This window comes from Dicentrarchus labrax, unplaced genomic scaffold (assembly GCF_905237075.1).
Source record: "Dicentrarchus labrax unplaced genomic scaffold, dlabrax2021, whole genome shotgun sequence".
Lineage (NCBI taxonomy): Eukaryota > Metazoa > Chordata > Actinopteri > Moronidae > Dicentrarchus > Dicentrarchus labrax.
The window spans coordinates 18,155,507-18,178,092 of record NW_026136711.1 but is presented as its reverse complement, the minus strand read 5'-3'; the positions used below and the strand labels follow the sequence as shown (position 1 = coordinate 18,178,092).

The following is a 22,586-nucleotide window of genomic DNA, read 5'->3' as shown; positions in this document are numbered from 1 at the left end:
AAATGTAGCATAGTTCGAACATAAGAAAGGTGGCAGCGGGGCATGACCTCTGCCATGACGATGTCCTGACACTTTTTGATGAATTTGTTCTCTGCTTTGACAATAGTCTGAAGGAACTTGAGGTACTGGACGTTGCGGCCGTGTGTTTCGATGCAGTGGACAAAGTGCTGAACCACACGCTCATTGATCTCACTGCACAGCTGGAAGTTGTTCATGAAGATATGCTGCATGGTGATGGCTTCTAAAATCTGAACAAAAGAAAAAGAAAGATGAGCACCAGAACAGAACAATGTTTAAAGTCAAAGCCATTCTCAATAGACAACACAACACTGTGGTGCAATGTGTGGCAGGGCTGCTCACCCCTGGGTTGAGAAAAAGATTGATGTGCTTGTGCAGCAAGGCCTGGTTCTGCTGGTTCCCTGCACAGAAATTCTGTAGAAACTGGTGGGCTAGCTTCATAATATCCTGCATACGCAAATCTTCTCCCTGCAGAGCAAAATGACTTATGAGCATTCTTCACTTTTACACAAACATGTAATTGAGCAACATTTCACTGAAAGTTCTTGGTACCTTCTCGTAGGGGATCTGTAGGAGCTCAAGGACAACAGCATGAGCCCCCATGTTCCTCAGCAGCCTCTGCTGCTGTTTCTTGCTCTTCCTGCCTGACAGACCTTCTTGGACACACAGCCTGCTGAGCCGCAGCAGGATCTGAGAACAGTGAGAAAATAAGAGAAAGAAAATGTGAGGGGGTGATGTATGTGGAAAAACGTCTCCAGAGCAGATAAGAGCTTGTCAACAATACTTAAAAGTGAGACAGTTACCTCCTTTACCACCCTGTAGTTGTAACTGCTGGTACTTTCTGCTTTCTTTGGTTTGTCTGTGCCCCCTGAATCCCCCTACAGAGTACACCAGAGACAATGCATCAAAGAAAAAGACCTATACTTAAAGGCGACGGGCTTTACAGTGCCTGTGTGTGGTTCTTTTGATGTAAAATGTACTGCACCGTTTTATGCTCTGGCTCAGAAGAAAGCCCTTCTCCTGCATCCATGCCCTCATCTGGCCCCTGCCTCTTGTACACCCAGAGCTCAGACTTCTCTACAATAGAGCGCAGCTGGTCCAGGTCTGACTTGATTTGCTTGTAATTTTCCACATCTTGGCTCGTGACCAGCAGCTGGACCTGTGAGCACATGTGTGTTATAATATAAAGCACAGATCAGAGCAAACTGGTGATGCTGATACCACATTCACATTTCACTGCATTTGTGTATGTACACATGCATGTGTCAATGGAAAAACGAATCAAATGCACATCAAATTTTACTTGATTTTCATTGCTTAAGTTTTTAGATGTGTCTGAGTTGTTAGGGTACCTGCTTAAAAGCCTGCAAGACCTCCTGCCTTTGGCTGAAGTGCCTAAAGAGCAGGTGGAGGGCTCTAGACACCAGAGGAGGATAGTCATGCATGGTTAAGTGGAGAAGGACCCTCAAGAAGGTACGGCCACCGTGATCGTCAAGGTCCAGTGGGGTGTTCTCTTCACTACACACACAGAACACACACTCCAATGAAAACACATCCCCTTTCTTGTATTGTGTGACTCTCTTTCTTTATTGTAGCTGGGATTACCTTCCACCAAATATCCCCTCTGCCTGCTCTTCTATGTGCTCAAAATCCAAAGCACCTGAAATAAAAAAAGGTCAACATTATTGGTGCAACAAAGTCCAACAAAGTCCATTTTATTGGTGCCACATCTTCATACAGCCATATGTTAACCTGACCTGGCATATTATTAGGTCCTTCCACTGCTCCAGTTACAGATAATTCACTCTGAGAGTTACTCTCATCAAACTCCCTCTTAAATATAGACAGCAGACAGGAGATCCTGTAGTCCAGGCGCACATTTAAGATGAACTACAGGACAGGACAGAAAATAACAGGGGTTTATGTGAATATTTTGGAGGAGAGAGGGACTTTGGCTGATATACCGTATGCACTGTATGCTTCTACATGTATTTAAGTATAATATTGCATGTTGTTTACCTGCAGGATCTCTATGATCTTGAGCTTGGTGTCCATGACCAGTATGTCCTGTTTCTCAGGTTCAGTTTGGGTCTTGACTGTGTCTCCATTGGTGCTGTTGTTTGAAGTAGTAGGTAGGAAGCCCCCTCCTCTCAGAACTACTTGGGACATCAGCTCTCCTACGCCATGTATGGACCTCATCACGTTACTGCCTGGAAACAAGCACACACATGCACAAATACAAGACATCAAATTAATGTCAGTGAGATACTTGGTCCTCCACTGCCCAACTGTGGTGTTTATACCTTTACTCTCATCTTCTTTTTCCAGGTTGTTGAAAGGGAAAATGGTGCTCACATGAACACAGTCTAGAATAGCCAGTAGAATCTTGGTTAATCTCAGGAGGTCACTGAAGTTATAGAAGCCAAAATAAATCAGGTTCCTGGCCAGATTCACCACCTTAAACAAAGAGGAGAGATGATTTGAACGTTTGTTTTCTGCTGATTTCACTATTAAAACGTGACAACTGTGACTATTGAATGTGATTATATATCAGACTAGATAGATAGATAGATAGATAGATAGATAGATAGATAGATAGATAGATAGATAGATAGATAGATAGATAGATAGATAGATAGATAGATAGATAGATAGATAGATAGATAGATAGATAGATAGATAGATATTATTGATCCCAAGCTGGGAAATTGCAGTGTAGCAGCAGCATTACACACAGTAACAACACACAGACAAATTAAAAAATGCAATATAAAAAATTTATTTAAAAAATGTATAAATAAGCTATAATTGTAGTGCAAAGTAAGACTGACTGACCTCAAAGGTGAGCTTGTTTTTCTCTTTATCTGCAAAAGGGAAGCTCTGACACACCACATCTCTCAAGTAGTTCTCAACAAACTCCATAGTCTGACAGAATCGCTCCTTAATTTCATCTTTAGATGTTCCATCATTGTCATAGCTACAGTAAGACAACAAGAGAAGCACGAGTTAATTTACAGAACTTCACAAAATATTCTACAATAAACAATCCATTAAATGTGTCCATTTACTTACTCATCAATGGCAATCTCTGAGGGGATCTCTGACCAGAGTCGAGCGTATTTGACAGGCGTAACCTGCTCTTGAGGATCACGATCCACATGCATGTGTAGCATCATGCGGCAGAAGGAGGCTCGCAGATCATAGGGCAGGTCTTCGTCCGACATGCAGCGCAAGATCAGGTCCACATCCAGCTGGCCGGAAATCTTGTTGATTGCCAGGTACTGTCGGTCCAAACACATCCTGGCAAACAAGTTCAGCTGGTACCTGTAGCGGTAAATGCATAGAAGTAGAGTCCGACTTACAGTTGAAACGGCACAATGTGTCTGAACACTCTAAACCTGAGTTGATTTACCTTCAGTCATCAGCACCATATGCTGACTAGCGTTATCTCCTTATCCCAGAGAACCACATGGAAAATAAAAGTACAGTAACTACCTGTAATAACTGATCACCTCCTGGTCCTCCTTCTGACCCTCTTTGGCATCCTGGGCCAGCTCCCTGATGCTTTTGCTGCGGATCTCTTTATTGCTGTCTTTCCAGAACAACCACACCTCCTCCTCATCTTCTTCTGACTCCACAGAGTTCTCCCCAAGCGCCACTCCCTCGATCTCAAATCTCGACAACACAAGTCTGCAGGAGGAGAGGATTGGTTTTGGGTTTTTTTTTGTTAAAGCTGATGAAAATAAACTAGTAAGCATTATGTGACTAATTTTCACAAAAGCAATAGGATTAGAGTAGAATGACTCCCAGTGTCATTACTATCACCCTCAAGCTGTAAAAAAAGGATGGGAGGAGGACTACTCACTTAGTTTCTATGAGGATGTCTGCGTTAGCTGGATCCAGCACTGCGTTACAGATGAGCTCCTGTGTCACAGGGATGGACTTATTCATTGACACACACAAGTCAGACAGGTAGTCCAGGAACCTGGACACACACGCACACACACACACACACACACACACACACACACACACACACACACACACACACACACACACACACACACATACACAAGATGTAAAATTCAATCACCTTCGATGCTTTTATAAAGAAAAACTCAAGATAAGGTCAAGAACCAGCGATAATTCAGCCTGCAAAAGCATCAAAAGTATTCTTCCAGAGTGAATAATGTACTTATGTACCATGTCTTATGATACTGTTGTATTGTACCAGCAAAGGGATATTTTAACATGCAACTTAAGCGACATTTAAGTTGTATGTTAAAATAAAATGTTGCCAGTAAGTGGCTGTGGTAGTGTACACTGCTGTGTGCACACTCTGCTTGGATGGTATAAGTGAACATACTGTGTGTATACAGGTACTACTCGGAAAATTAGAATATCCTGAAAAAGTGCATGTATTTCTGTAACTCAACTTTAAAGGTGAAATTTACATATTATATAGACAAATAGTATGCGAATCAATATATTTCAAGCTTTTATTTGTTTTGATTTTGCTGATTAGGACTTGCAGCTTCAGAAAACCTCAAATTCAAAAACTCAGAAAATTAGAATACTGCTTGAAATCAATAATAAAAAAAAAGGATTTTAAACACAAAAATGTCAGGCCTCTGAATGTAAAATCTTGCATCTGTACTTAGTACTTGGTTGGGGCCCCTTTTGCACGAATGACTGCCTTAATCCGGCGTGGCATGGATGCTACCATCTTGTGGCATATCTCAGGTGTTATGGAAGACCAACATGCTTCAATCGCAGCCTTGAGCTCTTCTTTATTGTTTGGTCTCTTCCCGTTCAGCTTTCTCTTGGCAATGCCCCACAGATTTTCTATGGGGTTCAGGTCAGGTGAGTTTGCGGGCCAGTCAAGCACCGTAATCCCATGGTTGTTGAACCAGGATTTTGTACTTTTGGCAGTGTGGGCAGGTGCCAAGTCCTGCTGGAAGATGAAGTCCGCATCCCCATAAAGCTGGTCCACTGAAGCAAGCATGAAGTGCTCTAAAATTACCTGGTAGACAGCTGCGTTTATGCTGGACTTGATAAAGCACAGAGGACCAACACCAGCAGCTGACATGGATCCCCAAGTCATCACAGACTAGGGAAACTTAACACTGGACTTCATGCATCTTCCATTTTGCGCCTCTCCGGTCTTCCTCCAGACTCTGGGACCTTTGTTGCCAAATGAGATGCAAAACTTGCTCTCATCAGAAAAGAGGACTTTGGACCACTGGCCAACAGTCCAGTCTTTCTTCTCTCTTGCCCAGCTAAGGCGCCTCTGGCGTTGCTTGCTCGTGAGGAGCGGCATCCGCCTGCGTGTCGTTTCTCTTGAAGCAGCAACTCCAGCCTGAGTCCACTCTTTATGAAGTTCCCCCACACTTTTGAATGGCCCTTTCCTGACCATCTTCTCCAGGCTGCGGTCATCCCTCCGGCTTGTACACCGTTTTCTTCCACACTTCTGCCTTCCACTTAACTGTCCATTAATGTGCTTTGAGACAGCACTCTGAGAACACCCAGCTTCTTTTGCTATCACTTTTTGTGTCTTACCCACCTTGTGCAGGGAGTCAAGGATGGTTTTCTGCACAACTGTGAGATCAGCAGTCTTCCCCATTATTGTGAATTCTTCTAAACCAAACAAGACACACCAAACAGACTTTTTAAAGGCTCAGGACCCTTTTGCAGGTGTTTTGGATTACTTACCTGATTAGTGTGTGACACTTTGAGCCTACAATACTGAAGCTTTTCACAGTATTCTAATTTTCTGGGTTTTTGGTTTTGAGGTTTTAATAAGCTGTAAATCATAATCAGCAAAATTACAACAAAGAAATGCTTGAGATATCTCACTTTGCATGTAATGAGTCTATAGAATGTATTGGTTTCACCTTTTATGTTGAATTGCCTGAATAAAACAACTTTTACACGATATTCTAATTTTCCGAGTAGTACCTGTACATGTATAGAGGATGCAGTATGATTAGGAAATGCAGATTATAATCAGGATATAAAAGATGCCTATTCACACATTATCTTGTTGATTCCCTTCTTTTACGTAGATCACTGTGTTGATGGTGTACATACAGACTGACACACACACACACAAACCTGGGCTCACGGTTCTTGCGGACCAGGCTAACAAACGTGTCGATCTCTGCAGCAGTGATGTGTTTCTCCAGCAGTTTGCGGTTGTTATGGAGAAGGGCTGTAATTGTGTCCTCAGCCAGGACATCATAGCCGATCTGCTTCTGCATGAAGCGAAACTGTTTGGCTATATACTCCTGTGGGACAGACAATAAACAGTCTGAGCACATATAACCCAAAACAAGATGGCACAAACTTACTGTCATTATTGCAAAAAATTTCATTATTAACCCAGCCCCTTAATCTGTATCTTTATCTTTAACCTTATTATGTCCATATCCATTACTTGCATGGACTGATACAGGCCATCTGTGTGTAAAAAAACAGAGCATGTTCACAAAGAGCAGACTGCCTCCTTATTCAGCTTAATTAAATGACCCCTCTAACAATTACACTGTAATGTGTTTAAGAGAAATCAACCGTTCTTAGAAAATGGGATAGTTGTATTTCACATTTACGAGCATTTGTTACAGGATGAGCTTGCATCACTCTGTGGCTCTGTGTATCCACACGGGGCTCAGCATTTCATCCTTGCAAATTGCACAGGACATTCAATTACACATCTTAGATTCAGGTCATTTTTTGTTTTGATAATCATACCAAGGCTGCTGAAGAGCAAAGCCCTCTTTCACTTACTATTAGATTTAATCAAGGAATGCATCCTCATTCAAACTCCAGTGTCACGTACACCCATGTCATACAGTGCCGGTGCTCATAAAGCTTGAAAAACTGTACCTGGTTCTTTCGGTAGTCCTGCTGAGAGTGACGTAAAACCCGGTAACACAGGCGGCAGATGTGTCTGAAGGGAGCATGACGCTGGTCAGCAAGCTCTTCCAGTCGCAGCATGGGCCCGTCCCCACTGTCTGTGAATGGAGCCTGCAGCAACTTGAAGATCTGAACACAGGGATAGGGTTGTGACAATTGTTGTCATACTGAAGTTAAAGCCAAAAGCACACACTGATACAGATATCAGGCCTGACAACCATGCCGCTTTGAGTAATGATAAAGAGTCTTAAAAAGATTTGGAGAAGAGCTTAAGGGGAGTTCGGTGAGGATCAAACAAGTTCATGTTCAAGAAATCTAAAGAGTTTTTCAAAATGTTATATTATCTGTATTGAGGCATTACCTGTTTGAGAATATTCTGTTCTCTCATGAGTTTCTGTCGTTCCCTGTTGGGTTTGTTGACCATGATCTCTAGAACATCCTGTCCATTGTTGGGAATATCCACCACAAAGAACACCAGATCCTCCAGAAGTTTGGTTACCGCTCTGATTGTACATGCAAAAGAGACACACAAAGCAATAAGACATAGCTACCTTGTTTCATGAGAGAAATTCATAATCTGGCACCACTATGGATTTTATACCTCCTCTCATTCTGTGTGATGGTGCCTTTTTCCAGCTTTCCAGCAATAGAGGCAAGCACTTTACTGGCATCGTTTGCAAAGTCAAGGTCTCTCACTTCAGCCGGGGAGACGGGCACAATGGCAAAAGCCTCTTTGTCCTCTTTCAGTGCCGAGGTGCCAATCTTGGATCAAAAAGAAGTGTGCTTTGTCAACTATCAGAGGAATGTGATGTTTTTTTTGTATTTAGAATGAGTTTGTGGGTCCACTTGTTCAAGGTATTTCCCCAAATAATCTAACAAACCAATTATTGAAACTGCAATTTTACATTTATTCTGAAAAACATTAACTGGACACTTAATATTCATAATGTTCAGTTCTGAAACACTTTTCTATGCTATTTCCGCTGACAACAGTTGGTTTAGATTTTTATTCCTGTTGACCCCTTGGTGACGCATAAAATCTCACCTCAGAATCTAGTCTAGTTGTGACAAAAGCTGCAACATTTTTACATATTAATGCAAACGAACTGTCACTCACACGCAGCATGACAGGTTTTTCCTCCTCCTTGTCAATTGGTTGGTTGGTGCTGTGAACCCATGTGTTTGTGCACAGATGTCTGAGGCGCACATACGAGTTCCTGAAAACAAATTTTTATATTTTTATTCATGATTACAAATACTAGATAGTACATAAAGCCACTTGAAAAGGAAATGACACAGCATCTTCACTCAAAGGGAGCCAATACTGCCAATAACTACAAACACAGCGGTATTCTTTTAGGCATCCCTGAAATTTAACATTACAGAGTCAAATATAAAGCACATAATGGTGCCCCCGGGTAAAGTGGCCTCTACTGTGGCCCAATGTGTAAGAAAATGTGATAAAGTGCCCTCTAGGATTCCCTTTCAGTAGAGAAAATGTGATGAAGTTTTTTGGTTATAATATTATTAAGGGCTTTGAATAGTGTTATAGTGGAGTAGAGCATGAGAGTAGAGTGAGATTCATAGACCAGTCCATCACTGAGTTTTCTTATTCCAGTTATACGTCTGTAAAGATAGTCAAGAATCTGATGCTGTGTATGTAAAACCTCATGAGCAAGATGTGCTTGTATTTTAGTGCTGGGTTGTGTTCGACCTGTACAAAATAATCTCATTGGCTTAAATTAAAGACTTAATTCCATTTGCGATTTGCTCTCCTTAAAAAGGTAATTGTGTCAAAGGTGGTTTATAGTATTTCAGTCCAATCTCTGCAGGTAATGACGAAGAACACAACATATTAAATTCTCCAATGACGTTGAAGAGTTTTTGTATAAGAAAAAAAAAAATTCTGAGCGTCACATGCCACCTCAGCTCTGATCCCATTCCAATAACTATTAACGACTTGTACTCCAAGCTCCAGCGAGACCTACGTGTTCACATGAGCACATCATTCACACCCTCACAAACAGCTTCCTCTTTCTTAAACTTTTCCAGTGAAATGATGTTAACACTTTGTTAAATGATGTGAGTCAAACACACTGACTGGTAATTTGTCACAGATGTGAAAGAAATACACTAGTACAAACACATCTGCTCATACACAAAAAAGGGTCATATCATGAACATAATCTATTTGCTATATCCATATCTGTGTAACCATTATTGTGAGTAACTGTAAGTCACACAACAAGTGCTGACACACACACACACACACACACACACACACACACACACCTCTCTTTCCATGGTTTATGGTTCTGCAAGCATATTAAGATGATGATATACGGTGGAAGTCCCCTACGCATAATGTGTTTACTGTTTGGTTTTCAGTGGAAAGAGTGACAGAGCAGGGAATAGACGGCGGTCGTCTCTGTAACACAGGCCTGGGCAGGTCTGAAACACTTACTATCCTAATGTTATAGCCTTCCTACCTGGGTACCAGCGAGTCTCCCCCTCTTAACGTGGTAGGGTCAAGCTCAAATATGGAGGAGATGTCATTCCCATCCGGTACAGACACAAGGGTGTACATGACTTTATCCTGGACATTTCTCAAACGGGCCCGTAAGGCTTCTTGCTCAGAGTCCAGCTAGAGGGAACACAAGTATGATTAGAAACTGACAGCGTAACGAAAAAAAAAACCATCCAGCACACACACGTTTTCACTTTTAGCAACTGAGATTACCTGACACGTTTCTGTCAAGATCAATAAGAATACTTTAGACAAAAGGTTAACTATTACTGTGGATAGATTTCTAGAAACTTACTCAAGACAGTGAAAAGAAATGCAGTGCATAAAGCAGTCACGGTTCAAAGTCCCAATTGTCCCAATAAAATGTCACAGTCTTCATTCAATAAGCCAATACCGGTTTCCAGAAAAGCCTTATGACTCAATGATTTAATCAAATCATTCGGCCCATTAAATAGGTTTCGAGATTGGGCTCAATTAACTAAATATATAGGTCTATTCAGTCAAGTGGGATAGGATAGTCAAGTAGGATTCAGTGAAAATAGTCATCCCAATAAATTCGGGCTATTTTCTTTTGCCTGGGACATCTGTGATACTTCAGCTCCTTCTTGTGTATTTTGGGGTTTTTGTTTTTTTCTTTGCTGTAGAGGCAATAAACTGAGGAGCAGATCCACTGTGAGCTGGTACACTTGTCACAGCCTGGTCAGCAGATGTGAACAGCTTCATGTTCACAGTCTGTTGCAAAGATCTGAAGCACCAATACAAAAAGGATGCATTCACAGTGAAATGCTGCCATCTGCTGGTGACTCAAACATAATATCGTCTCACTGTGCAAAAGCACATTCAGCCATCTACTGTAACTACTAGTCAAGGCACATTTAGGCCATCACCTGCTGTCTGTTTGCAGTTTAAGAAAGGGTTATGTAAGTTTCACCAGTGAGTAATCTGATAACATAGTAAGCATACACACTGTTACTATAGCTTAACAAGTGAGGTTGGGTAACCATTTGACAATGGACACACTTTAAACAACGCCCATGAATTAGTGATTGCTGGCATATTAATATTACCTACTCAACTCAGCACAAGTCTTTCAGTGTGGCTCACTTACTGAAGAGCGGGATTCCAGGCACTCCTCTTCATACTCTGGATTCACCTGCAAAAATACAAAGTGGTTCACCACTTGGAATATTGTTTTCTCTAATGTCAATATAGCCTAAATTTTACTTAAATTAGTTTTTAAAGGATGCTTTACAGTTAATTACAGTGACTAATATAAATACCTTCAAACAGCTAAATAATAACACATATACTCTATGCTATAGAGGTAATGTTGCCTTGTTCTAAATACAGTTGCGGTAAACTGTGTGTCCACTGACCTCTGCAGCCAGGTAGTGTCCAGTGGCCAGGTGTTTGAACCTGAACAGGCTGTTCCAGTAACCTGCCCCCCCTCGACATGGATCATGCTGCACAACCTGATACCAGAGCACACAGCGGTTACATCTTGCACCAATGCATACAATTTATTTAATGGGTACTGTTGACTGATTTACCCGATATGCTGTTCAGTAAATACTAGGAAACATTTATAGTCTTCCCTACAAAGGCTAACTTTATGTTTACTGCTAGCATACAGAGAACTGCTACACTTTACTATATTTTAACACCATACAGTACGTACCACAACCAGAAAATCCGACAAAGAATATTCTTCCTCACCTCTATTTCCCATAGGGCTTTGCTACTGGTTGCCGAGGTAGCTGACTGTCGTCCAGTAGTGCGGAGGAAAACATATTGTTTTTTTCTGTGATCGTCACATGTGAGGAATTTCTCCTGCTCTGCATGAAATAACCGTACCACGTCGCCCTGGAGAGAGGAAGAGCGTTCGTTACTGTCAGGAATATTCAGCCCAACCTTAAAAACAACTCAACTCAAAATATGAAAATGTGTGCGTATAGCATGTTCCAGATTCAACAAGATGCATTCCTTGTCATAAACCAGAAGCTACTGCAATTAATATTTACAAAACACATATTATCTCTGTGTGATCAATGTGGACTGACACCAGTTTGACTAGTTCATATGTTCCAGAAGTTCCCCAAAATGTATTAAATATGTTCAGACTCTGTCAGATTACTTTTGAGAAGCCCTTTGGCTGGACTTACTGAAGTCAGAGCTATTGGTGTTGTTTAAGTCCATAATGTAAAGCTATTGAATACCCAATAAAACATAATCTAATTTGTAAGAACGCACTGTAGACCGATAATACTGAACTGGAAACAAAGACACCATCCCACTCAGCTCCGATGACGGACATTATACAACACCTCTTGTATAAAAATTAGAGGATGTAAGCAAGTTTGGAAACCTTTCATTGATTATTTCAAGGCTGTATTGTACCTACTATATATAGAAGATGTTTTGAAGTATATGTATGTGTATTTATATATCTATTGTTTGCATTAAATACAAAATATGTTTTGTAGCAAAATTCCTACAAAAAAGGAGTTGATGTGAAGCTACTGTGAGACAAACCCCTTTTAGAATGATCTCCTGATTGTCGCTCCATTTCATAAACAAGACGATCTTCCAGCTGGTGTTACAGTTGACCGAGTTCACCTGAAAAACAAACAATCAGAGTTTGATGTGAGTGTAGGTAAAATCTCCTGGCAGTGGGCCTGCACAGTGGGAGCACTCCAACAACTCTGCAAAGGTTAAAGGGATAGTTTAGTTTTTGTGGATTTTTATTTTTAGCAGAATAACATAAATTCATAAATAACTTTTCTGTTGAAAAAAAAAATTTACACAACCTACTGATCTTTAGAAAAATTCTAAGTAAACAAAAACGTTGCTAAAAACTTTGGATTATATTAATTCAGTCCACTTCCTATTTCCACTTTCTACAGCCAATGCAGCACAAACTGTAGCTTAATAACTTAAACCTTTGTTTACTGCAGGTGCTTGTAAAGAAGGATAAGTGTCAAATAGAAGATTAAAAAAATGTGTATCTTCCTTCTTTTGGTAAGAGTCACCAGTAGATGTCAACGACATCATCGATTTGTTGTACATTCTTATCATTAGTGGAATAAATGAGTCTGTCGCCCTCTTGGGAAAACTGACCGACCACCTTAAACCTCTCTGTTTCTCTGTAGGACAACTGTAAGGCACTCCGATAAAACAACAATAATGTTGTTAGGTAACTCAGAGCAGTCTAGTGTTATGTTAAAAGTTTTAAAAGAAACAGGACAGAATCCAAGTGCAGGGTTAGCTGTATCCTTAACTGTCCTCAATGTTGATAACAGGAAAACAAGTGTTTCACATCAGGCAGCTAATAACCAAGCAGCGGTTCTGAGAAAAAGGCTTTAATTAGATTCTACACAGCCAAAGCTCCCACAGAAACATCTGAGGAGTGAAGATGAGTTGCACGGCTCCATCAAACCTCATTGCATCCTGGATTATCCACGAGCTGGTGTGTGCTGGCATGGAGCGGCTGACCAGCATTCACCGGGTTAAGGACCACTTTGTCCCCGATCACCACCTGCAATCACACACAAAACAGAAGCAAAAAATATAAAAATGTGGAACATGAAGGAACAAAGGTTATGCGTTGTAATTCTAGCAGAAGCAGAGTTGCCAGAGAGGGACAACAGGGGCAGGATTTTAGAGAAAGTGGAAAACTATCAGAACCATGATGACAGAACAATTTGCCCAGCCCCACCCGCCTCCGTGTGACTCCCCAGTCGACTGGAGGACTTCCAGTTGGGCACTACCATCACACAAGACCTCATATGGGAGCTGAACATCAGCTCCATCACCAAGAAGGCCCAGCAGAGGATGTACTTCCTGCAGCATCTGAAGAAGTTCAACCTGCTAAAGTCAATGATGTCACTTTGACACCACTATCTTTGAGTCCTCCTCCATCACCATCTGGTACGCTGTCATGGACAAGGGCAGACTGCAGCATACCATTCACTCTGCTGAGAAGGTTATTGGCTGCAATCTGCCATCCCTCCAGGACCTGCATGCCTCCTCTGAGGTGAGCATGAAAGACCCTTCCCACCCCGTATGCAATCTTTTTGAGACAGGTCCATCAAGACTAAAGCCTCCCTACAAGAGCAGTTTCTTCCGGTCTGCAGCTGGCCTCACAAACAAGGCGCTACATTAGCACACCTTTTAAATATCTCAGCACATTGCACATATTCTTTTTACTTTATACTGTAGCTTTTGCACATTTCATACTCTTTGTTTCAAACACTGTACAACTTTTTTCATTTTAAAAAAGATATATTTTACGTTTCTTTCATAGCTCTTATTGTAAAATGTTCCATTTTCTATTCATGATTCTTGACTTTTGCAATACTTTTTTTAATCTTACTATGTTTATTGTTATAGATCAAAATACTAAATTCCTTTCATGTGAAAATCTACTTGGCAATAAACCTGATTCTGATTCTGTTTGATGTTGATGACCCACAAATAGGGTTTGCAGCACTGCATTTTTATTTTTTTTAGTTTTAGTTTAAAATAATTTTGTGTATATAGCAATGTGTAGTCTGTGGGAGCACAATGTGTATATCTACCCTGAGTACAGTTGCAGTAAAGTACTCAAGCTTGAATCTCTTACATATATACAATATGTACAGGTCAGAGGGTGTCAGTGGCCATTTGCATGTCACTGTCTTTTGTCTATTCTCAGCAGGTATGGAGTGACTCCAATTTTCTTTTTGTCCAAGGCCTGCTGCTGCATAGGCCTTGTGCCATACCTACTTTGAGGGGAGCTTAGCAGAAAGCCCAGTCTCTGCCGTGGTTCATTTTGTCCTTGGGCACCAGCCCACTACTTCCTGCTGCAGGGAAAGACGAGTTGGTGCCAACAAGAGCTTTGAGATCAGGTAAACACCAATTGGGTGCTGGCACAGGTCCATCTAGGAATAGATGTGGTTGGATGGATGCCTCACATTGAGGCTTAAGGTGTGAGAAGACCTGTGCTTTTGAGGTCTGGACTTTATTCTGCAGTCTTAAGCATATAATACTCATTTTCTACTGTATATGCATATTCAATCTCTTAACTACATTTTTAAGATGGAGGAGTGCCGTAAAGATTAACATCTGCTTCTGTGTTTAAAAAAGTACACATTTTAAAATGTAAAATACACATTATCCCAGGCATGATTCAGTCCCTTTGCTTTGTCTTATGTTGACTGAAACACAATATTCCCACAATGCCCCACGGCCACAGACACATGCATGTGATGACTTACACTGTCCCCGATGGAGCGCAGTTTGTAGAAGGGCTGGATGTAAAACCAGGAGCCCTCATTTCCAGCTGTGTCCAACATCACTCTCATGGCGTTCTTCTCTAACAGAGCAGGCAGACGCTTGTTCACCGTCAGGTATTTGTTGCTCTTCAGGTGGAGGAGCTGGGCAGAAACAGGATACAGTGTAAGACAATACACAAAAAAGTGTAAACAAAGTGTAAATGCTTCAAATAGTGTACCGACTACACAAAAGCAGCTTGTATTTAAGACACCGCTAAAAACACTCTCACAACTGACATAAGATTTATTTAATAAATGTCACCGACAGATAAGAAATCTATTGTTTAACTGCACTAAAAGTCTAAATCTTCTTACTTTATGAGCAGTTTGACCTTGGGACATTTTGTGGCTTATGATTGTCCATGTGTGTTATGAAGTATTATTAATTAATTTATTAACCTGCTTTTAATATCCTTTGTTCAGGACGTTTTACAATAAATTTGTATTATATAAACTTGCAACATCACTATGACTGCAGGAGGTTTCAGCCACCTCCATTTTCATTGGACCTATGCCAAACAAATTCACAACACTGAAATACTAGAACATACAGAATAATATGCTCTAGTGTTACAATATTGATGCATGCTCAACAAGCTGAGACATACTTCAAATTTAAGATATGAGAAGTTTGAAATGTTTTTTGACATAAAATCTTCTCCATTGATGGGCTGTCAAAACTTTGTAGAAGACTAAACAAAGTTTATCTGACCAAATACCGAGCGGATGAGCAGTCAAAGCCTGAACCAGTATGTGTACACATACAAGGAATTTGGCTCCAGTTTTAAGTTGTTTTCAAAGTTAAGAGAAGTTTCCGAGAAGAGAGAAATAGACATATCGCTAAAAAAAACCCAACAAAGCTTAAAAAGAGTAATAAAATTGAACATAACCAATATATAGGTTATTATCTACTTACAGGTGTTTCTGCAACATGTTAACACATACAAAATAATAAAACATTGAATGTGTAATCTAATACATTACTTTATATACACAAAGTGGTTATGTAAAATATTATGCATGTACATATTAAAGTGTGTATTTCACACTGTAAATATATAGTGTGTAGGTAAGTGGATGTTTTACTGCAACAGGATTATTGACACACTAACTGATTTAAGTGTTCATCAGAGTGATGGCCTATACAGAGAAACTGTTCTTATCCTTCTGTGTTTTTGGCTTTCAGAGTTCAGTGCTTTGTAGTATCCAGAGGAACAAACCTGAATGACATTCCCATACTGAATTACTGTTCCAAGCAGTTTTTTGTTTTCAGAGTCATTTTGCTTCTTCTCCAAGTCAGCTGCATGCTGGAAGGCAAGAATGAGATCGAGAAAGTATAGTGAAATGCAAAGTTCTTCACTAATACCTGTTTAACACTCTAATCTGGTAAGAAGTAATCTGATAGATTAGCCATCTAAGAAAGCAAAACAAAGTTCTTAGACAATAATCTACATTTCAAGAGGGGGGCTTCAACCTAAAACTCTGGCTCACATTTCCATGGAAACACAGGAAAGATTGCAATCTTCCATTTTATGACTGTGTGGTCAGATAGCAGATTGCTTTAAATGGTAACACAGCAGAAAGAGAGAAAGGAGAGTGTAGAGGGCAGAAAGGTAGGACAGTAGAAGTAAAAGGCTTCAGAAATGTCTATAAAAGGACTTTAGCATTATACCTCAACAAATATTCATAATAACTGTGTGAGTGCGCAGAGTCATCTATACTTTCACTGTGTAGCTTCGCATTCAGTCTTAACCAAATCTACGATCTAAACTTCGAGGTAAAAAAAGGCTAGTCTCATGCAACCCTTTCTCCCCGTTATCTTGTGAGCATCAAGGACAGGTCTGTGTGTAGTGTACTGGTCAGCAGCGACTGCAGGGAGGTGAACATGTTCGCTTACATGTAGCTTGTTAAGGAGCACCGTGTCCGTGTTCCCTCCAGGCTTTGCCGCTTTCCAGAACTGCTTCTGGGCCGAGTACCGATTCATGGGACACAGTCTGAACAGACAGTCTGGACAGAGAAATATAGACAGAAATAAATATACAAAAGACTCTTAGAGATAGATAATACATTCAGACAAACACAGAGACAGAAAGACAGTTTGGAGGCTAACCACAGTGTTTATAGCTAAGAATGGTGCATGGGTTTAAATCAAAAGAAGATAAAACAAAAAAAGAGAAATATGTTAATGCACTCTGGGTGAAGCCCAGGAAAGGTCGTTGCTACAGTGTGGGAGACAGGTCACAGCAACAGCTTAGCATAAACCAACAGACAGTAAAGGTCTGAGCTGCTAAAACAGACCATGCAATAAAAAAAGGGACGACAAGGCTGACTTAATAAAATGACCTCTCCCTGACATGCACGGTGATGCATTCAAAGACCTAATAACCACACTCCTCTCATATTCACTAATACTACTGGAATGGAGATCAAAGGGCTTTGTGTTTTACTAATGAGTGTGTGTGTGTGTGTGTGTGTGTGTGTGTGTGTGTGTGTGTGTGTGTGTGTGTGTGTGTGCACATGTTATACAAGTATAACAGTATGTGGTTACATCCTGTGGTTGCAGTAGACTAGGGTAAGAGACTGTGCACAACAACCTCCGTGTGTGTGTGTTATGATGTGACACAGCAGTAAGTTGTGGTCAGTGTGAGTTCGTAACCGCAGCAACGACAAGATGATGCTATCGTCAGCAGACTCTGATTGTGCTGCTCATTTTCATAGATACTGTAGAAACTAGCAAACGGTCCCTTGATTTGCATGTGGGGGCAATTTTAGCACAACAGAGTTCCTCTTATGTCCCAGAAGAGTTCCCCTTCTGTATCAAGCTGCAACCAAAGCCACATGGGGACTTTTAAAATGGCTGAAAGTTTAGTTTAGCAGCTTACAGAACATACTAACTACTATGATCATTTTCTCTGAAGAGTTAAAACTTTCTGCACATCAGCGACTCCTCCCTCTGAGTCCTGGCTTTCCTCTGACTTCACCTCTCATCAGACTGAGGCTCTCTACTCTGAGGTCAAAAAAGAAGAGAAAAAAGAACAATCTGTCCATCCTTCCCCCATTCTCTCTCCCTCTCTCTCCTCCTGCTATAGCCGCAGTAACATGACCAAATAAGGCCAACCAAGAGAAGGGGAGTGGGATGACAGAGGGAGAGAGAAGAGGGTGGGGACTCCCTATCTTCCCCCCTCGATATTCTATCATCCCTCCTTTTCCCTTCTGAATTCCTTTAACAATTTCACACAACACATCTCTCCCTCCGAGCTAATGGTCTCTATCTCGCAAATCTTCCTCACGCCCCTCCCTCCTCAGCCCCCCCATCGGATATAGTTTACTTTAGTTTGACCTAAAATACGACTAGAACAACAAAGAGAAGGAAGTGAAAGAGAAATGAGGAAGACAGGGAGAGAGTGAAAAATGTGAAACAGAGAGAGAGAGAGAGAGAGAGAGCACAGAGAGGGTAAGAAGAAGAAGAATGTGTGTTCCCAAAATACATGAGGCCCACATATGTTCACACATGTAAATGAAACACTAACCGGAAATGGATAAAACTGGCAAGTGCAAAAGCCAAACGAAAATTAATGCACGCATACTGGAAACTCCTGTCTGACGAGTGAGCTACGCTATAATATGACACCGGTGTTTTATCATACTCTAAACACACAATCACTGCTGCAATGTGAGTGCGGTGTGTGACAGAAGGTTTGTCTTTTATCATAGTCAGCTGGGAGGTGAAACATGTCAGCTCAGTAACACTGAAATCTGTGGTGAGAATTCCTGCTGGGGTCACCGGGCAGGAGGAGCGGTGGGATTGGTCCAGAGGGCAGAAAACTCACTGATTCATTAACATTCTCCCAACTTAAAACAGTCTTTTACTACCGGAACCTCCACCCCGTAAACATTTAGCACTAAAATATCTATTTGAGCTCATAAACAAGGCTGTCTTTGATACGAGCTGCCATGCAAGCACTTACAAATGCTAACCTTAAATCATGTAGCTCTGAGGCATGCATGATAGAAAAACTCTAAACATGACTAGTGCTGTTTGTTTTTTGGGGCAAGACCAAATTGAGCCTCAAATCCATCAATTCTCAAGTCCTTGAAGTCACAAGCCTTTTAAGCAGATCTCTGAATGCCTACTATTGAAATGACAGGGCATTAGAGCATTTTTTACAGTGTTGTGTTTACAGTATTTTTTTTTACAGACCTGAGACAAACCTTCCAAGGCAAAGGCCTAAAAATCAAGGGGCAATCCACCGGTTTTACACATGAAGATCAGTTTACTCGTAAACAGGAGTGCTACGCAGCCTGACAACACTTGTATGGTGTCTTCTGTGGCTCTGGAGGGAACTTTCTAAAAATAATATCATCACTATTTAATTGCTTTATGTGTACTGTAGCAGTGTAGCGTCAACAAAGTCAGGTTATCTAGTCCAGTGGTTCTCAGCCTGGTGGGGTCCCCCAATGCCGTTGTGAGATAATTTCCATGGGTCGCCAAATGGTTGTGAAGAATAAAATAAAATAACATATTAATATATATATGCAATATGAGAGACAGGAAGTAGCGATGTCATCCCTTTAATGACATTCAACACAAAGGAGAAGAACTCAAAAACACTACATACTATAGGCTATGTACTCTGTACTGCTATACTGTTTTTATACACGTTAACACGCCCAGATACCTCAGTAATATGAGAATGTATTTCTATCCATTACTGTGCTTTTAGGCCTAAAACAGACATACTGACGGTTGACTGTAAAGGTGCTGGTATTTCAAAAAATGTATGGTTTCACATATGTGCGTTACACAGTGGGACAGACGGACACCAACCTGATTATTCTGGGGGTCGCGACTCTACAAGGCTGGGAACCACTGATCTACTCCACTGCTACTTTGATTTTGACCAATCTTTTCTTCCATCTGTGTCTCATAGGTCATTCAACTTATGAAGTGCAATACTAAAGTGCAGGAGTATCTCTTTAAAGCAAAGTTTGACATTTTGTGAAATACACTTATTTGCTTTCTGGCAGAGAGTTAGATAAGAAGATCAATAATACTCTTATGTCTGTTAAATATAAGGCTACAGCTAGCAGCCAGTTAGCTTAGCATTGGAAACAGGAGAAACAGCTGGTCTGATTCTGCCTGAAGGTAAAAAAAAAAATCCACCTTCCAGCACCAATAAAACACACAGATTAACAGGTTGTATCTCATATACATACAAGAATAATACTCCAAAAACTACAATTTGCAATTTTAAATGATATTTGTTTTTGCTTTTTAGGGAGTCAACCACAGATACAATTATTACTATGTCAACTACCCTGTTCTACGCCCACATATAGTAAAAGTGGTGTACAGCAGGTTTTGGATGACTAGGCAGGACTTTGATCCATTAACGGTCAGTATGCTGAAAAGGTCAATCCTACAAAATATTATAACACGTGGATTGTATGAATGCAGAGTTAAAGAGTCTCATAATGACACACTGTTAAGTAGAGAATAGCTGACTCTGCATTGTGGAAGAGGATGGTGTCGCAGTCTGACTTTGCCTTTAAGCATTGAGGGGGAAGAAGTGAAAACTATAGCAGCAAAGTGCTAATCACATACATGGCAAGTGTGAACATCTTGGCAAGAAACACAACAAGCTTCTTTTTTCTATTGCGGATACATATACGCATACCTTTTAATGTGAAACTGGTACTTTAGTTTGTCGATATCATTTAAAGATTTTTAACTGGGTAATTGGAAGTGAAAAAAACCCACAAATTAATATCACAAGCAAGTATTTTTGCATGCCTTAAAACATGTCTGGATGACAGCTTTAAATGATGTATTAGTCCTTGTCTATTGATGTGTTGGTGTATCAGTGGTGTCATATAGCACTGCTTTGAGTGGGACCACAGATGACTCAGACAGATCATTAACACCAGCACTTTAGAGATGAAAACTCTAACTGACAAACTTCACCAGACTTAAGAGGATCCAGGGGAAGATGCTTGTAGCCATGGCAACCATAAAAACTACTGAGAGGATGTTAAGCCAGGAGAGATCGTTTACCTCTGAAGAAGTTTTATCAGAGAGCAGAACTGCCACAACACTTTGATACTGTAAGAAGAGCAACAACGCGCACACACGCGCACACACACACACACACACACACACACACACACACACACACACACACACACACACACACACACACACACACACACAGTGTTCAATTAGATCTACTGTGTGAAAACAGGGATGCATAACTCACAATGGTACACAGTTTAAATGGTCACAATTGGTTAAGTGCAGAACAAGTACAGACACTCAAATTCAGATTTCCACTTCATCTTCTCTACACTGGCAGCTACCCTATCATAAAAACAGGTAAAGCACATCATGTGAGACAAAAACCCCTGACATTTCCACATTATAAAGCAGTCATCAGTGTTTAAACAAAAGCAGGGAGGCCTCCTTTGTATGAGATCTGAGCTGCTCTTCTTTGCAGTAATTAGACAACATCAGTCTAGCAAAAGGACCTAGACACACACATTGCATAATATGTCTTCTATTCTGTGTTAAATCAACAATATCCTCAATGATCTGGCTTGTATAAACTGCTATTCGCTCCAAGGTTCTTATCCTGTTGGAGATGTTGTAGAGGAAGCAACTAATCACTTGTAGTGCATCTAAGACAATAAATGGATCTACCGACAACAGCTTCCCTTTCCTGCAAGACCTCTCCTCTCTCAATAGACAGGAAAGCAATATATGTGATTATTAGGAGAGGAAGGGACTGAAGACAGAACTGCTTCTGGTGTTTATCTCAGACAAACCACCCAACTAGTCTGCAGTGTGTCTCTGACAGCAACAGCGGTTTGGGCTGACAACAGACAGGTGATGGTAAGGAGTTAATGCTCCAAAGTTTGTTGGGTTTTATGAGGTTTAAAGGTTTCATGTAAAAGACATGTAGGGGGGAAATATGAATTGAGACACCAAAAAAAGAGAGAACAGCAGATATGTTAAGCGAGGACAACGAGACACTATGTACTATAATTGCCTTCACATGCTTCTGGGTTTGAATGAAAATGTCAGACTGTAAACAAACAAGCACAAAAATGAGCTCTTATTGTTTCTGTACAGCCTGGGGGTGCTTTGATGCATTCTTCTTTGTGTTTAGTTTCACATTTTCTCAGCCCATATCAACCTTTTTTACCCTCTTACAATCAAACAGTAATGATCAAAGATCTTTTATGTGCATACAGCCTCGATGTCAGTCACCTGGCCTAGATATAATTTCTGGGATAGTTGGTTGTGCAGATCAGAGATAATCAAAGTCAAAGACCCACTCTGGCTGAAGCCACCTAAACATATGTAATGGGTTATTGTGCACTACTGTATGTAAATGCTACTGGTTCACATAAAGCTTAGATATGCATGTTACATTTTCAGCTTTTAGGTTAAAAAGAAACTGCTTTAAACATTTTACAACAATAAACTACTCAAGTCCTTTTTTATCAATGACCACAAACAGACACAGAGGATGGTGATTAATGATTCAGTACAGGGAAATTAAAAGTGGATGACATTATAACAATGCAGTATTCAATTCACAATGCCACTTCAACACACAACAAAACGAGCTGGTGCCATAGCAACTTAAAATTAGACATCGGTCCGACATTCAAACTGAGTGATGACGTATAAATCCAAAATAATACAAGGGAGGATTAACAGATAATGCAAAGCAGTGTTACAGTGTTTTTCTCTGCTTTGGATGTGCTGACCACTGCTCTGTGTACTCTGCTGAACTCAGTGCACTATCCGA

The 22,586-nt window shown here is 40.6% G+C and overlaps 1 protein-coding gene across 6 annotated transcripts in view; it reads right to left on the bottom strand.

Annotated features, from left to right (window-relative positions):
- LOC127371503 (inositol 1,4,5-trisphosphate receptor type 1) overlaps nucleotides 1–22,586 on the bottom strand; it is a 77,018-nt gene that overhangs the window by 43,988 nt on the left and 10,444 nt on the right. For all 6 annotated transcript variants that reach the window (XM_051414336.1, XM_051414337.1, XM_051414339.1 and 3 more), the window contains exons 4-31: nucleotides 16,670–16,779; nucleotides 15,993–16,079; nucleotides 14,716–14,874; nucleotides 12,897–12,995; nucleotides 11,993–12,076; nucleotides 11,177–11,323; nucleotides 10,837–10,932; nucleotides 10,569–10,613; nucleotides 9,423–9,577; nucleotides 8,051–8,150; nucleotides 7,535–7,695; nucleotides 7,295–7,436; nucleotides 6,904–7,062; nucleotides 6,133–6,305; nucleotides 3,884–4,003; nucleotides 3,514–3,708; nucleotides 3,091–3,342; nucleotides 2,854–2,995; nucleotides 2,322–2,475; nucleotides 2,038–2,228; nucleotides 1,776–1,908; nucleotides 1,624–1,678; nucleotides 1,371–1,536; nucleotides 1,004–1,177; nucleotides 822–896; nucleotides 571–708; nucleotides 361–486; nucleotides 48–248 (exon numbers count right to left, since the gene is read on the bottom strand). In XM_051414336.1, coding sequence (XP_051270296.1) covers nucleotides 48–248; nucleotides 361–486; nucleotides 571–708; nucleotides 822–896; nucleotides 1,004–1,177; nucleotides 1,371–1,536; nucleotides 1,624–1,678; nucleotides 1,776–1,908; nucleotides 2,038–2,228; nucleotides 2,322–2,475; nucleotides 2,854–2,995; nucleotides 3,091–3,342; nucleotides 3,514–3,708; nucleotides 3,884–4,003; nucleotides 6,133–6,305; nucleotides 6,904–7,062; nucleotides 7,295–7,436; nucleotides 7,535–7,695; nucleotides 8,051–8,150; nucleotides 9,423–9,577; nucleotides 10,569–10,613; nucleotides 10,837–10,932; nucleotides 11,177–11,323; nucleotides 11,993–12,076; nucleotides 12,897–12,995; nucleotides 14,716–14,874; nucleotides 15,993–16,079; nucleotides 16,670–16,779 — 3,839 coding nt within the window. The remainder of the gene's footprint in view (nucleotides 1–47; nucleotides 249–360; nucleotides 487–570; nucleotides 709–821; nucleotides 897–1,003; nucleotides 1,178–1,370; nucleotides 1,537–1,623; nucleotides 1,679–1,775; nucleotides 1,909–2,037; nucleotides 2,229–2,321; nucleotides 2,476–2,853; nucleotides 2,996–3,090; nucleotides 3,343–3,513; nucleotides 3,709–3,883; nucleotides 4,004–6,132; nucleotides 6,306–6,903; nucleotides 7,063–7,294; nucleotides 7,437–7,534; nucleotides 7,696–8,050; nucleotides 8,151–9,422; nucleotides 9,578–10,568; nucleotides 10,614–10,836; nucleotides 10,933–11,176; nucleotides 11,324–11,992; nucleotides 12,077–12,896; nucleotides 12,996–14,715; nucleotides 14,875–15,992; nucleotides 16,080–16,669; nucleotides 16,780–22,586) is intronic.